We start from the raw sequence: 17,152 nt of genomic DNA, 5'->3' as shown, positions 1-17,152 counted from the left end.
TGGGCAAGAGCTCTAGCACTGAGCTACTCCTGCAGTCCAGACATTGCTTTAGATGTCTTACTTGTATTATTTACATTTAATTCTTTAAAGACTCTATAAAGTATGTAAAATTACTACAACCTCCATTATACAGATGGACAAACTTGGTCACCTTTCCAAAGTCACAAGACTGTACTAGAGTGAGACGTACCTAACTCAGGTAGTCATCTCCAGACGTCACGCTTGTTACCTCTGTTTTGATCCTGTATGCTGCCTTTCTAAATACTCAATGTGCTAAAAGGGCTTAGTCATCTTTGATAGGTAGGGTTAAGTGTAATTTTTATTTTTTTCTTAGCTTATATGCTACATTTTTTATAGTTAATAGAATATTTGTAGCTAAGGAAAATCTTACTTGATGAAAAGTTTTGCTAGACACAGAAATCTTCATTAGATAACTATCAGCATCATCAAAAGAGCCTTCAACTTTAATTTCCAACAACTTTGGGTTTCCAACTAATACTTTCAGTGTTGGGACTTGAAGTGTTTTGAGACCTATGGAAATAACACCAGTAGTTATATATTACACAAGTATAAACACAATTTAACCATGACTGGCTCATCGGGATTTTAGAACACCTGCAAAATCTATTCTAAAGATGATGTCATGGCTGCAAATATATGTAGTTAGCAAATTATGTAGTGGCTTCTTTACTACTTCTCAGGAAAACTTAACCTCACCAGTATTTTCTCAGAGAAATATTGCTCTCCTCCACGTTTCATTCCTCAGCCGGATTCTCAAAAGTACATCAAGGTCATCCGAATAAAACTGATTCCGTTGACTGCTAAGTAAGTAGTGCTAGGAACAATCACCCGTGCTTGTGGTGGCAAAAGGGGAACCGCTACCTCTTTGTGCTTCCACTTCAACCCTGTAAAAGCTTCCCTCTCTGAGCCTTGGGCCTGACTTCTTTGGGAGTGATCCCTGTCAGGTCCACTGGTGTAAAAAAAGCTGTTCACTGCCTCCAAACCTTGCCGGGTGTTGTTCCTTTCCTGGTTCTGGTTTTGCCACAACACGTTAAGTGAACATTAATGTTCCTTCAGAGTTACTGTTTTTTGGTTTCAGGTAGGGTCCTCCAAGAAACAAGGGGCCAGAAAAATTGCCATGTCATGATGACTCACTCTTTTTAGCTAATCTACAGTAAACCCTGCTCATTTTAATACTAAGTTCTCTCCCCAGCAGCATTCTTGCCCAGCATGCTTTTGTGGACAGGTGATATATAACTTTGAAGAAAGCATCTTCTTTATGAATATGAATATGTATAAGCTTCCCCAATAAAAGCCCCTGCTTTCTTTGTCCGGGGAGGTGCTGTGTTGGGAGCTATCCCACGTGTGCTCCTGCCTTGTAGCAAGTAATAAACTTCTCTACTCTTTTCTTTCTGGCATGTGCTTATTGGCTTTGTATTCATTAAGATGTGAATCCATCGTGCTGAGTTATGGTTACATTTAGTTGGTTAGCTTAATAGAAAGCCTAGAGAATACATACTCAATTTAAGAGGCTGCCAGTCAGTTGTTGCCAAGAGAAAATTCGTAGGCAATTCAGTCCAAATCCAGGGTGTCATCAGGTCATTGTCTGCCTACCAACAGACTACCTGTTTTCAGCCCTGCCATGCTGTGAACTTTTATTAAGGAAGATCTGAAATACCATATAGTCTGCCATCTTTATTAATCAGTAAACCAAAGTGGAGAAGTAAAAAATCATTTGCCTCTGGCCTCATCTGAAGCTGTTTTCCTTAACCAACATGATTAGGTCAGTGCTTCCCTAACCTCTGAGTGGGGATTTTGTTAAAACACAGATTTAGCAGGTTAGGAATGGGCCTGGGATTCTGAATGTCTAATAAATGTCCATATGACATTAAAACGACTGATCTGGGACTCTACTTTGAGTGGCATCAGGTTATTCTTCAGAAAGAAGCAACTGAACTGACTGGACCACTCAGGGAAATTTAGCTACCTCTCATACTTCTGATTTCTGTGCTGATCAGACTGTGTTTTTTGGGTCCCGAGAATTGACCTCAGGACCTGGTGCTTGCAAGGCAGGTTCTTGTGTCACTGAGCTATATCCCCTACCTGGGAAGATCAGCTAGTACATTAATTTTGGTTTATGACATGGAATCTTAGCATGGATGACTCTTTAAAAATTTTTTTTTAGAAAAACACTTATATTACCACACAGCTTATTTGTACTGAATTATGTGCCAAATGGCCAGATGATCTAAAGAACATCTACATAACATTTTCTCATGTTTCAAGAGATGAAAATAATTAGAAGGTTAAATACAAAAGTATATAAGACAGTGGACACAAAAAAGATCCATGTTTGAGATTTTTATCTCACTTTAATATATTTGAAAAGTAGAATTCATTAACTAAAATGTACTGTTCTTCTATACTCATGTCAAGTTTAATAGGAGTGGATTTTACAACACTAACACCAGTATTAGTGATCTGATATTTACAGAGTATTTTATTTTTCAATAAATTAAAGTCAGCACAACCCATGCAAGCTAGAACACGTGCTCTTTTGTGAACAAGAACCCAACATCTGAACAAGAATTCTATAAAGTCTCAAACTTTAAAAGTGTGCTCTTTCTCACACTGCATTCATTCCTCACATTAAAGATGCAAAGTTCAAACTCATCCTTATTTGTATGTGGGTTTGTGATCTTGCCACTTCATATTGAGCAACTAGATTTCTAAAAACTTCTTCCCATTGCTTCAATGTCTTATATCTTGGCTACTTTTCTTTTTGCTGGGAGAAACTACCTGAAATCCTTAAGTTAAAAAAGGAAAGGTTTATTGTAGCCTACAATTTGTAGAGGTTTAAATCCATAGTCAACTGGCTTCAAGGCAGGGTGGCATAACAAAGCGTAATTACAGAAGAGAGACAGTCCACAGCAGAAGTGGCAGAAACAAGTAGCAAGCCTGCTTTCATTCTTCCTTTTGTATCCCATCAAGACTACAAGCCTATTAGTGTAGACCCTCATCTAGGGTCTTCCCATTTTCCACATCCATAACAATGCTAAATCCATCAGTGGACTAATCCAATTATCATATCCTTCATCCATATTCACACCTCCCTCATCCACATGCACACACTCTAGATCCACTCACTTCCAAAAGGCCCACCTATGAGTGCGTCAAGCTTTGGGGAGACATCTAGGTACAAGCCAAACATCCTGTAACTTTCTTCATCGATTGAGACACATCCAGCTTCACCTTCACTCTTAATACCATTACTTTCCTACATTTGACATTTTGGTCCTTGTTTTCAAAATGTAATTTCTCCCATATTTCAGCAGACTGGGATTTATCTGTTTCCTTCCTTCCTCTCTCATCTTATCTTTCCTTTCCTTTCCTTTCTCTTTCCTTTTCCCTTTCCCTTTCCTTTCCTTTCCTCCTCTCCTCCTTCCCCCTCCCCTTCTCTCCTCTCCCCTACTTTTCTCTTTCTTTCTTTCTTTCTTTCTTTCTTTCTTTCCTTCTTTCTTCCTTTCTTTCATTTCCTTTACCTGTTTGTAGTACATGCTTATAGTTCTTCTGTGGAGCTGGTATATGTACATAACGTGTATCAATTAATTCCCTTTTTTCAATTCCCCTGTCGCCTCTTTCCCCCCTACCTCCTCCATCTCTTGATCCCTTTCCCATTTGAGAATGATCTATCTCCTTATTTCTTATTATCTATGAGACATACAAGCTCATACATTAAATAGCTCATGGCTTCTCTTATATGAGAAGTCCTTCTTTCTTGCCTTGTCAAAGCTTTGTACTTCTTTTTTAGACAATATCATTGGGCTCACAGCTGCTGGAGCATAGTAGTTGGGCACAGCTATTCCACTCTGTGCAAGTGCTTTGGCTTCCAAGGTTGCCATTTTTAAGTGTCTGAGGGGTCACTGTATTCCTGGTGCTGGCCAGGTATCAAGAACAGAATCTGCAGAGGTTGCAACTGCTGCAACTATTTCTTCATGTTTTTCAACCATTTCTTTTTCTTGATGCTCTTGTGATTTCTTTGCCTTTTCCTATTTCCTACTAAAACTTCTTGCGCATCCACCGCTGTGTCTGCCTCTGAAAGAAAGGCTAGAGGTCTGGCTTAAATTTCAGCCAAATACTCTAGCCTTTTAGTTCTTTTTCTGTCCTGGCTTCTACTTCCTGTCTGACTCCTGATTCCTGTCCTGTGTCTTGATCTTGAGTGGGAAGGAGATCTAAGGCTGTTTTCTGTCCCTGGCTCTGAGTTGTGACTTCATCATCTCTCTCCTCTGGATCCCGATTTCTTTTGTCCTACTCCTGGATCAGACCTCTTCTGCTCCCAGCTTCTACTGTGATGGCACTTTTCATAGCATCTAGATCTTGAGTGACTTCTCTCTTGGCTTTCTTTGCATTGTGTCTGCCCTCACCATTTTCAGTAGAGTTTAGTCCCTCTTTTCCTTTATAAGGAGAATGTTCTTTATCATTCTGTTTCTCAGACTTGTGTTTCTTTAGAGGATTTATTTTTGGATTAATGCCGTCTTGATTTATCAAGGTTTAGCTGGGTGTGGTGGTGCATACCTATAATCTAACACCCAGGAGGCTGAGAATCACTTTAAACTGGAGGCCACCCTGTGTTACACAGTGAGTTCAAAGCCAGCCTGCTCTACAAAGTGAGACCCTGTGTCAAAAAAACAAACAACAGAAAGTTTAAAAAACAAAACAAAACAAAAGGTAGGCTTATTGTGTTTATTCAGTCTCTGTGCAATAGCAAGAGATGGGATAAATCCTGAGCAGTTGTCAGGCGTAAGGAGACTCGGGATCTCAGTTTAATGGGAGCTCGGTGTCATAGGCCTCTTCATTTTTTGCTCTGGCTCCTGTGCTTTCTTCATTATCTGACTTTTATTTTCTCTCTCATGACCTTGAAGAATGATGTTTTGAGGTTTTAGGAGAAACAAGTATATCTGACTACTTAAAAAAATCTATCTGGGGATGTCTTCTTGGGCTAGTCTATCTCATTTTGTATTGCTAGCTGAAATCATACAAGTTCCCTTCTCTGCGCATATGAACAAAACTGCTGCTCTCTTCTCACATACTGTCCCTTACAGACATCGCCTTTCTTGACTTAAAAGTTTTCAGAGAACTTTCCATCTCAAATCACTGACTAGGGTCAGCGAAGAGACAGTTCTGTGCACTGAAAGGAACATGCACCTGGGGAAGAGATGAGGAAAATTTTCTATTTTGATTATTGATATTGTCTGTTGGGTCCAGGGCAAGAAGAGTTTAAGTCTCAAACAAAAGCCTCTCACCAGGCTTGGTGGTACATGCTCATAATCCCAGCTACACCCTGGAGGCTGAGACAAGACAGTCAAAAATTCAAGGCTCACCTTAACACTCCTCAGGTCTGTTTTTTTTTTTTTCCAATACCACCCTGACTTATAATAACTTTGTAGTATAATTTCAACTCAGGAATAATAATGCCTCCTGCCTTGCCTTTGTTGACCAATATTGCCTTTGCTATTCTAGGTCTCTTCGGTTCTAGATGAATTTTAGGAATGTAAAGCCATTTTTTTTTTTACCAATTTTTGATATTATCCTGATTGGCAAACAACCTGGATGGAAAGTCACCAATTTTAATGATATCTTTACTCTTACCAACTGATTTAAATTAGTTCACTGTTAAGCTATGTGAACCAAACAGCATTTGAGTAAATAGTGTGTCTACTTACCTATAAGCAAACTTAAGTAGAAATTTTGGAGGATAATATATATTTGAAAGTTAATAAAAAACCCCATAAATATGTATTAACCTAAATCATATATAAACTTCATGTTACTAAACTTTAAGACTTTTATTTGTAAGTCCCGTGTAAGCCTCAAGCCTATTAGCTGTCATCTTGTAATGTACTGAGTCTGGCTATCCCCCAAAACCCATGTAATTAGTTTTTCACAGAAAGTCCCCAAAGAGTGAGAAGTTTACAAGGGCAAAAAAAAAAGGAAAAATAAAATTGATATAAACTCAAAAAGCTTTAATGGAGCAGCTGTATCTACCTTAATCCATTCAAATGAACAAACAAGAAATGCAGAATATATAAAACAATTACTTTTAAATCAGAGCATACTCTTAGATGTATCGGGCAAGTTGAACTATAATAATCTGTTATAGTTTTAGGATTATAATTATAAATAGACTAATCGGGACTTTTTAAGAGGTTAATAATTAGTGCCTTTTAGGTGAATCATAACAGAGCTCTTTCATTATGAGTTAACACCAGTTAGAGTCAGAGTGGGAAGGACTATTTAAAGGAAGGTTAGGCTGATAGTTATCTTAATTTTGGAATTGCTGTCCACAGAGCAGGTCCCTTGGGCACTCTGTATTACAGTTGCTATGGAAAACTGCTCTTTTGATAGGGGTTACTGCCTATGGGGAAATAACAGGAAAGCTCCTTCTGAGTCTCAGGATTTCCCCTCTGTAAAGAGAGGCTGGGAGGAAATGACATCCCCTTTGTGCTGACTATTGCTCTCTCTTCTTTGCCTATCCCTGCCCAAGACAGCAAGAGAGCAAACCCCCTTGATAGATTGGTCCACATTAGTTGTACTATATATCCTCTTACTGTCTCAGGAGGGTTCACTGAGTTATAAGCCTCATAGTGGATAGATGGATTTAGATTGAATAAATTTGGAGGGCCTCTGAGGAGTGACAGGAATCCCTCATATGGATATCTCTTAGTCCAGTATCCAGGAGAGAGAGACAGTGGTATTAAGTGACTGATGTCTGGAAAAATAGCGGTCTCTATCCTAAAGTTTGAAGCAAGTGGTTGAGTGATTTCCAAAATTAGTCTTCAATCCCCAGCACTGCAGGAGAATTGGGTGAAGCTTACTAAAAAGGCCTAAGGCGCTCTTCCTTATCTTTGACCTTTGTTCTGACAAATCTTCTTTGGAGAATCCAAGGAATTACTTACTAGGCATTGGCTGTATAAAAGTTAGGGTAGAGGTATGGACACCAGAGACATCAGGGACCAGGGAGCCCAGAATATAGGCTAAGATCCTAACCTGTTTCCAGGCCAGTAAACATATCAAGAAATATATGAAGAAGAGGGGAGTCTGTCATACTAGCAGACAGAGAAAAGCCAAGATCTATGGTTCAACTTTAGTGGAGGTTTATGAGAAGGCTCTGACAGACAGAGGGGTCTCAGATCATCTGGAAGGGGAATACTTAGACAGCATCAAGGGTTACCTCTCACCTCAGGCTGGATGTGGTAAGGCAAATGGAGGCTTCTTTGCTCTATACTCAGTCAGGCTGCGAGGACCTGATTTCCACCAGAGGATCTCTGAGCATCCACTGGAAAGCAGACATGGCAAGAGACTTGCAGTTGTTACACTGGCTTTCACCTGTTTCTTGCATCCAGAGATCTACCTCAGAAAGGATTTCCGCTCCCTCTCTGGTCAACATTCCAACTGTCTAAGAGTATCATCAGGAGTTTAACAAAGAAAGTTTGGTCTGGTTGTTCCATCACACTTACCTCTCCATACAGAAGTAGATCCCATGTTGGGCACCAAAGATGTAGCCATTTTTTTGTTCCTGGGCTCTTGTCCTAAGGACAAAGAAGAGTAAAGCTGACAGGACAGTAGAGGGGAATAAGCCAAGTGTAGTTTATTAGAAAGAACAAAGAAAAGTTCTTGGTACCTGAGAGGAACCCCAACAGAGGTTGCTGGGGAAGTACCCAAATTCAGGAGTTTTATGTACTTTTGTTGAGCTGTTTTAGTAGGTGTGTGAAGACGAGACAATCAAACAATGTAGTTGCCACTTTTCATTTAGGCTTCTGAAATTAGGAGGAGCAGAATTCCCCCATGCCCCAGCTTCCCACTGCGTAGCTCAGTTTACTCAGGCCCTTGCCCCTTGGACTAATGGGTTGTCATTTGTAGCTGGGCCTTTGACATCAGGAAAACATTGTTCCTTGGCTTCCCTGCCCTCTAGTTTTCTGATGCATATGGAGCTCCTTCCTTTTCATGTTCTGATTTTTTTCAGGGTTTATTTTGGTTTACTAAAGTCCCTATGTTACCTGTCTACTGTCTGTCTAACTGGTCTCACTCTTGCTATTAATAGTATGCCAGCAATTATGGAAACCTAAGGTAAATATGCAAAGGCTTACTTTATATTCAAGAAACAAAAGAATAATTGCTTTTGACTTTTCCCAATTATCTTAGCTATTTTTCTTGTTGTTGAGACAAAATACTCAACACTCACAAATTAATGGATGAAAGGTTTATTTAGCCCACAGTTTGTAGATGTTTCAGTCCATAATTGACTGATTCCAAGGCCCAGTGGCATGGTAGACAGGCATCACAGAGGAGAAACAGTCCATGGAAGGCAGAAGGTAGCAAAGCAAGCCTTATATTTTACGCAGGCTGCTTAGGGTAGCACTCACACCTTTAATCCTAATGTCCTTGATCCTAGCATTGCACTATGAATCAATTATAGCATTTATACACTATAGATCTAGGCACCTCTGAAAACCCTTCATCTATGACTGCATGAGGCTTTGGGGGAACATCTAAACACAAGCAATAACACCAATAAAAACAAACTTACTTTTTTTATTAGGTATGACTTTAACTTGTAATGTCTGAGAGCTTCCCAAATCAATGTATTTCACATCACTGAGAGTTGGTGAGTCATCAAGTTGTTGAAGCAAATAATGACATGGCTTTGAGTATATATTCCATGTTCGTCCATTCTTTTGCCCAAAGTTGTACAAGAACCAGGTGCCCTTTAGAAAGGTTACATTGTTGGGTGCTATTGCAGGCATAGTAGCAATAGCTAAAGCATTCTTATCATCTAGGATATTTGTGATCAGGAAGCTGCTGTAACCAGGAATCACCACCGTTTTCTCTATATCAGTAACGTTAAACAAGGCATTAACAACTGGAGATAAAAAAGAAAAGATTTGGTGTAACAGATAATATTCACTAAGCATACAAGCAGCTATAACTAATAAACCATTTTGAGTTTTTAAAATATGATCTTACCTAAACACATTTGCCAGATTTCATGTTGTAATTCAAATGTATCTTCTAGAAACTTTATCATGAATATATCATATTTAAACCTATACGTTAATTTACTGTGAAATTGATGTATAAAAATTTGAGTAGGGAAAAAACCTAAGCTAAGTAAAGAAAGTTATTTCTCCCTTTCTCCTTCTTCTAACACTGCAGACTGAAAGCAAGACCTTCATATTGAGCCCTGTCCCCAGCCCAACTCCTTTTAAAATTTCAAAACAGTGTCTTGCTAAATTGCCCAGACTGGGCTTGAGCCTGGGCATCCTTCTGTCTCAGCATCCCAGAGTGCTGAGATTAGAGGCATACACATGCCATCATGCCCAGTTAGGATTGGTATTCTTATAAAAAGACATGTATCTATCTCTTTCAAGAAGTGGAAATGTCATTTAGTTCATTTTCATGGTAATAAATCATATGGTAAGCAAATGATTATATATGGGTATTTCTAAGTTTTTAAGATTATCCCATAAAATTTAGAACTAATCTGCCAAGTCCAGGTAATAGAAAACAGAAGGGAGTTATCCACTATCCCACATTCTCCACCCTTCAAAGAAGATATTTTGGTGAATATTTGTAATTCACCTTTTTATCTACCACATTTTTGTGGAAATGTATTCATTTCCTTCAGCCATAACAGAACTGGAACCCTCCTCCCAACATTCTTGAGACTAACCCTGGAATTCCATTTGAAATCACCCAAAAAATAAGAATAGACTTTAGGGGCTGGGGATATAGCTCAGTGGTATAGCATCTGCTGGGCGAATGCAAGGCCCTGAGTTCGATTTCCAGTTTAAAAAAAAAAAAAAGGATAGACTTCAGAAACTTACTACATATGCCCAGGGCAAGAAAGAAAGTAAATAAGAATTTCCACAAGGAAAGTTCATTTCTTTACTATGGAACTATTAAAAGCCTTATTTATTATGATTCCACAAGAGAAGGTAACGCAGCCAGTGTTAAAAAAAAAAAATATGTGCCTATTACATTGAAGGTACTCAGTTTGTTGGTTGGTTAATTCTTCAAGGGGAGCAAGAAGATGCAGAAGAGGATTTAGGGAAGGAACTCTGAGAACATCATCACTTAAGGAATGGGAATAGGGAAAAGATTGTATCAATGATACAAGGAAGAAACAATTGGAGAAAATCCATCAGAGAAGATGTTAACAAAACCGAAAAAAGACTATTTCAAGGAAAGAAACATCATCGTTACATGTTTTCAATAGGTCATTAAACATGAGAAGATTTTCTTCACTCTGAAATTACAAATAATCCAGAAAAGAGCCTATAATTCTCCTTACTACACACATACACTCCTGTTTCAAAGCAACCCCAGTTTTTCCCAGCATTCCCTTAAAAGGCGGTATAGTTTCACCTTCAGAAAAAAATTCCCTTCAAGTTACTTTTTTTTTCAGATAGGGTTTCACTATGCAGTTAAGACTGTCCTGGAACTCTCTTTGTAGCCCAGGTTGGCCTTGAACTCACAGTGATCCTCTTGTCTCAGCCTCTGGAGTGCTGGGATTATTTATAGACAGGCACCACCAGGCCCAATTGAAAGGTACATGTTAAAACATTTTATTTTAAAGAAATTAAAACCAAACCAAATAAAACAATAAAGCCAAATATGACAAAACAATGAAAATGATATAGGACTTCAAAACAAGATAGGTAATCAACAGTGGCTACCATAATACCTCTTGATATCTTCAAAATAGCTGCCCAGAACATCAGACATAATAAAACTAAACAAAACAAGACAGAATAAAACCAAACTAAACAAAACAATGAAAATGATACAGGATTTCAAAACAAGACTATAGGAAACTAACAATGGCTACAATGCATCTTTGCAATAGCAGCCCAGACTGTCAAATACAGGTTTGTAAAATTAATCGGACAACACAAGAATTAACCTGAAATTTCAGGTGTGACCTCTAATTTACACTGTATTTGTGTCATCTAGACTTGTTCTTGGTGGCTGGAGGTTGGAGATTGTGTTTTGCTGCCTTGTCCTGACGGTTCCTGAGTTTCTCTGAATCAGCCTGCTGCTGCACCCTGGGCACTTCCTGCATTGCTGCCAGCCCCCTGGCGTAGTGGGTTGTGTTAGGCACCTGTGTTTCTCCAATCTGGGGTTCCCAGAATGGGGGAGGGGCTCAGGGTGGAGCATCACTGATGCTCCCCTACTGGCAGTGGGGCAGAGAAATGGTTTCTTCTCTGGCCCACGTTGGGTTCTAAGCTATATTTTTCTAATGAATTGACCATTACATTTCTAAAATTCTGAAATGGTCAAGAGATCTTAGAAAGACTCCTCTTTAGGATCCTGTTTGAAACTAGCAGCCATGACAAATTGTTGGCCTTGATTCAGGGCCACTAAAGTTAACATTATTTGCTGTCTTCAATTCTTTTTTTTTTGTTACTGGGGAATGAACTCATGACTTCAGGCTTACCAGGCAAGCACTTGAACCACTGAGCTAAATCCCTGCTTCTGCAGTCTTTAATTCTGCCTCTCTCATCAGTTTTTGAATCTATTTTAGGCAGGTTTGCCTATACTATCCTAGTCAAACACCTTTTTCAAATCACCAATGACTTTTTCAGGTTGAATAACCAGTTTTCATTTAAGCTCACCTGATTTGTTGGTGGCATGTAATGCAGGTGAACTCCTTCTTTTTTTCTTTTCACTTTCTCTTTTTTTTTTTTTTTTTTTTTTTTGAGACAGGGTCTCATTACATAGCCCAGGCTGGCCCTAAATTTGAGACGATCCTCCTGCTTCAGCTTCCCAAATGCTGGGATTGTTATAAACTCAAAAACCCAAAACATGCTGTATTTACTACAACTTGTTCTCTTCCTGTAAAACTTGTGCATTTGCCAGTTAAGTTGCAACCTTGTAACATACCCACCATGTAACCCCCTCCCTGCCTCCCTAGTTTCTGTAACTGCTTGTTCCACCTTCCTGGTTCCTTTTATGGGGACAAACTGACCCTAAGACCCTGACCCCTCCCCTTGTGGCTTGCTACTTTGTAACTCCTGATACTTCCCTGGCTGCTTTTCTGCTTTTCAGTGTTGCTGCTGAGCTCAGCTAATAAAGTGCTTTTAAAATATTTTAGAGTCTGTCATTTTTCTGCCCATATCAGTTTAGGAGTGCACTACACACCCAGTAGTCCTTCCTTCCTGAGATACTTTCCTCATTTGGGTTCTCGGAAGCCAAGTTCTTCTCAGTCAAGACTGTCTCATGTCTTTTACCAATAATACCTCCCTACCCTCCAGAGGCTCATTGTCAGAGGGCCTGTGGTGAAACCTTTTGCTTTGTGTACACGCACTGATTTTCCAGATCTTCTACCTTGCTATCACTGCAGTCATACACAGGTGATTTTCAATTTTCCTGCGCTCCACACTTGTTTTTCTAAATGCCTGTCTCACTTCTTCACTTGGATGGGTAACACGTGTCTTACATTTAGTATGATTTCTCACCAGGTTACTGCAGTAGTCTCCCAGCTGATTTCTCTGCTTTCCTCCCTGCCCTCTCCCAGTTGCGTAGTCTGTTCTTGTCACAGCAGCAATCTTGTTAAAACAGATTGTGTCGCCTTTCACACAAACCTGTATATGGCTTCCCATTTACTCAGAGTAAGGCCAAAATCCTTAAAGTTTACTAATTTTTGCTGTGTATTCTTTGATACATACATAGTCTACCTATCCTTATACAAAAATGATCTTTTGAAATATATCCTATATAAATGATTTAAAATTATTTTATTATACTGTACAAAATCTGCATGGATTTGTTTTTTCTTTTCTTAAATTTTTTCCTTATTTTAAGGGACCCATAGTTTCTGTTTTGTCTCACTTTTGTGCACTGTTAATACAAAATAACCTCATGTGAATAAATAATACTGTTGATATATCGATGAAATCATAGATAGGTTTTATTATATTCGGAACAAATAAATAATCAGGAAGCTAAGCATATGTAAACTTTGTAAGTTGACATTTAGAATAAAATTTGAAACCTACTGCTTTACTGAACAGTCTGAGAAGATATTTTTCATTTACTTTAGTCACCAGAGATGTATTATGTTTTAACACTTACTTTGTGAATCCAGAGTGAGTTTATAGGTGAAATTTCCAGTTTCTTCAATAATGGAAAGAGAACTAGACAAACAAGAGCTCTCATTCACTTCTTCTACTACAAAAGGCTGTATCACTTCTGCAATAACTGAGGATAAAAATTCCTTCGGAGTTTTATGTTGCAGGATCTTTCTTATGTAAGCTGTTCCAGTTTTACTAAAAACAAAGCAACAAACATTAGTAATTTGGGCACTACAGTGGCCTAAATGAGCAAGTTTATTAACATATGATTTACAAATAAAATATACATCCATGAGTAACAAATGAATATTCAGTTAACATTTTGTTTGAACTCACTAGTTGTCGGTGAAATGACAATGACAAGGGAACACAATGTTTTACCTCTAAAATTAGCAAGAGTATTTGTTTATATTTATAATACTGGGGATTGAACACAGAGCCTTTATATGGAATTACATGCCCAACCTCGCTAAATTTTGAGACGGGGACTCACCAAGTTGCTAATACACCTAGGTTGGTCTCAAACTTTTGATCTTTCTGCCTCAGCCTCCCAGAGTACTAGGATTATAGGCATGTGCCATCATGCCCAGTGACTTATTTAGTGGTGTTGGAGGTAGAATGCAAGGCCTCACACATACTAGACATGGACACTACTACTGAATCACATTCCCAATCAAAAAGATTCTAAATGATAAGGTTCAGTGGAGATAACCCCTATAGGGTTGAGTGGAGATAACTTTACTATATGTAAACTCACTTGCTACTGATGAGATTATAAATTAGGACAAACTTACCACAAAGCAATCTGACAGGTGTTGAAAGAGTCCCCCCCGCCCCATGCTTATTCCATTGGTCTACTAATACAGCTCTCTCCTAAGGAAATACTTGAAAGACAGGGAAGGGGAAGCTATTTACACAAGATATTAATTACAGCATTTTAGTGAAAGTCAGAATTACAAAACACTAACAATAGAAAAAGTAAGTAAATGATACTACATAATTTACTTAGAGATAAAGCAGGTATTAAAATGGAATTTATAGAATTTAAATTATATAAGGAAAACAATGTTCAAATGAAAAGAGAAAAGTGAAAAGTGTTCAAAAGCATGGAAGGACTGATCAGTAATTCATCAACATTAAATGACATAATTTCAATTTTCTTATATGTGTATAACAAATGAACATTGATAACTTTATTTAAATTTGGGATGCACATATATCTCAAAGTTATCAAAGTTTATTATTTTTCTTTCAAATGAGTTTTAATTCCTTGTAGAAAGGGGCCAGGATGAAATAACAGAGCAAAATAAAAACCAAAACAACAAACCACTGAATCTCAATAGTAAAACAAAGTAAGACAAAAACAACTCCAAATTAACCAGATTTACTTGAATAGCCATTTAAAAATTATTTATTTATTTTATTTTTTGAATAGCCATTTCTATAAAGGAGATACATAAATGGCCAGTAAGCATATGAAAAGCCACACATTGCCACTGATTATTAGGAAAATGTAAATCAAAATGACAATGTAAATCAAAATGAGCTGGGCATGGTGGTACATCCTCTAATCCCAGCACTTGAGAGGCTGAGATGGGAGGATCACTGCAAAGTGAGTTTAAATCTAGCCTAAACTACACAGTGAAACCATGTCTCAGAGAAAGACAAAAACAAATAAACAAACCAATCCCCTCAAAAACCCAACATGACAAGTAGATAACACCATCTATCCATTAGGATGGTTATTGCTTATCATTGTGTTTCTGGTTTTGTGTGTGTGTGTGTGTGTTTCTTTTTTATCGGTACTGGGGATTGAACTCACGACTGCCTGCTTGCAAGGCAGGCGCTTATGACACCGAGCTAAATCCCTAGCCCCCTATCATTGTGGCTAGATGTCCCCACAAAGCTTTGAGTGGTCAAGGGGATGCAGGTCTTTCAAAGGCGGTTGAGTCTAGCATTTGAGATTGGTTCATTGTCTATTGCGGGGACTGGCATTGTGAGTGCTGCACCCTGCCAGTTGCGGGTAGCTGGCATACAATTATAAGGGAGGGAAGATGATGTTCTCTTCCCTTTTGCCCTTTTGCTCTCACTGGTTTTGCTCTGCTCTGCTGCAGCTGCCATGAATGGTTGACCCTCAGCCATGTCATTCTGCCTTGGAGACAGCTGAGTATGGACTGAAACCTTCAAAAACTGTAAACTGAATAAACCTTTCCTTCATTCATTTTAGGTGTCAGGTGTTTGTCTCATCAGTGAGAGCAAGTAACTGTTTATGTCAGTGGCCCTCAAGCCTCATGCAATTATGCATTTGCGATTGGCTTATTGTCTAGGGCTCGGATTGCTGATGTGAGTGCTACACCTGCCTAGGGGAGGAGCCATGATGTAAGGGTGGGGAGAAGGTGTGTCTCTCTTGCTGCTTTCTACTGTTGCTGTTTGCAGCTGCCGGGAAGGGCTGCCCTGCAATGCCATGTTACCTTGGAGCCAACTGAGTATGGACTGAAACCTCCAAGAACTGTAAGAAATAAACCTTTCCTTTCCTAAATTTGGGCATCAGGTATTTTGTCTCAGCAACGAGAGTAAAAAGTAACCAAGACAGAATTTGATACCAAGAGTAGGGTCATTGCTGTAACTATACCTGACCATGTGAAAGCCTTTGAAAAGGGCTTGTAGGCAGAGTTTGGAAAGGTTCAGAGATGATGCCTGCATGCATAGAGCTGGAACAGCTTAGGCTATTCTGTAGAGCAGATTCTGGTCAGAGCTCAGGAGACCAGAAGGTCTGCCTGCCAGTAAAAAAAAAAAGCCTGCCAGTAAAGACCAGGCTTAGGTTTCTGCTGGGAATAAGGCTGCATTGGTGGTGGGACTCCAGTTGATGTATGTTATGGCATGACAGAAAGTTTGTCTGTACTTTGCTCATGTCCAGGGACTTTGCCTGAGACTAAGATTAAGGGTGGCAGTGGACTGATTAATCTGGGAAAAGAAATTTCAAGACCGGCAATGTTGAGGGTGTGGCATGGATATTGTTAAGTGCTTTTAGCCAGATTTATGTTACAAATCAAGAACAAAGAGCTCAGCAGGAGAATTTAAAACACTGTGAGTTTGACTGAAAGGAAAACTCCAGTAAAGCTGTGGATTGTAAAGACAGAACTGAGACCTTGATTGCTGAGAAGGAACAGAGAAATAAGAAAGATGGCCAAGGGGCATCCCAGGAAGCAATGTGTCTCCATCCTTTGAAGCCTCAAAACTGCAAAAATGAAAGAATTTGCTCAGAGGAGAAAGCTGCAGAACACCATGCTCCAGAATGGTGACAGAGGCTACATGAAGTTTCAAAATGGCAGCAGCCATGTGATGTTCCAAAATGGTGGCAGTCACACGAGGTTCCAAGATGGCGGCAGCCTCACCAGGTTCCAGAGAAACTTTTTCTCACAATCAGGTTTACAGATCCCAGTGATCCAGGCACTCCACTCCTATAGTCAAGAAAGAGAAAAGCCTGGCTACTGCTCGAACTGGCAGCAAATCTTGGTGACATCCACATGGTGCCAATATTAGGTGCAAGGAAAATGCACAAATTCTGAGGGTAAGACGTCTTCCGCCTCAATTGCAAAAGACCTTGGAGGCCAAGCATTGTACCTCCGAGAAGGCAATATGTAAAGATGTAAGAGTGAAACCAAAGGTGCAGTGGAGACCCTAGAAGTTTGGAAAAGTCCAGAACGTGGATCATCTAAGGAAAGTTGCAAAAACCAAGCAGAGGGGGCTTAAGAGAGAAGCTGTGGGAGCTGAAATCCCTGGAAACACCATGGGGTTGTAATCACCCAAGCCTGTTGGAGCTTGCAACCAGATTGGTTCAAATGCTCAGCATGGAACTCTGGGACTTAATGTTTGCCTTGCTGGATTCTGGACTTGCTTTGTTTCCAATACTTTGTATTCCCCCGATTGTAACTATTGGAATGGTAATGTTTATCTTGTGCCTTTGCATTTTGGAAATGTTTAACTTTATTTCATTTGTACAGGGGGTTAAGAGTTTG

The 17,152-nt window shown here is 39.2% G+C and overlaps 2 protein-coding genes, 1 non-coding gene and 1 pseudogene across 3 annotated transcripts in view; 1 reads left to right on the top strand and 3 right to left on the bottom strand.

Annotated features, from left to right (window-relative positions):
* Window positions 1–17,152, bottom strand: part of Catsperb (cation channel sperm associated auxiliary subunit beta) — a 189,140-nt gene that overhangs the window by 13,946 nt on the left and 158,042 nt on the right. The window contains exons 17-19 of the mRNA XM_063240997.1: window positions 13,135–13,328; window positions 8,588–8,920; window positions 392–531 (exon numbers count right to left, since the gene is read on the bottom strand). Coding sequence (XP_063097067.1) covers window positions 392–531; window positions 8,588–8,920; window positions 13,135–13,328 — 667 coding nt within the window. The remainder of the gene's footprint in view (window positions 1–391; window positions 532–8,587; window positions 8,921–13,134; window positions 13,329–17,152) is intronic.
* The window catches only part of LOC106028218 (TPR and ankyrin repeat-containing protein 1-like), an 85,943-nt gene that overhangs the window by 64,478 nt on the left and 4,313 nt on the right, over window positions 1–17,152 (top strand). The window lies entirely within an intron of this gene.
* On the bottom strand, window positions 3,715–4,852 carry LOC111757575 (arginine/serine-rich coiled-coil protein 2-like; annotated as a pseudogene).
* On the bottom strand, window positions 11,285–11,421 carry LOC111757630 (small nucleolar RNA SNORA2/SNORA34 family). Its single transcript, XR_002791932.1, has one exon. It is a non-coding gene; the product is annotated as a small nucleolar RNA SNORA2/SNORA34 family (small nucleolar RNA).

Source organism: Cavia porcellus, unplaced genomic scaffold (assembly GCF_034190915.1).
Source record: "Cavia porcellus strain 051 isolate PalLab524CR breed Dunkin Hartley unplaced genomic scaffold, mCavPor4.1 scaffold_31, whole genome shotgun sequence".
In the NCBI taxonomy this organism is placed as follows: Eukaryota; Metazoa; Chordata; class Mammalia; order Rodentia; family Caviidae; genus Cavia; species Cavia porcellus.
Note: the sequence above shows the minus strand (reverse complement) of the source record. Positions and strands in the feature narration are given on the sequence as shown.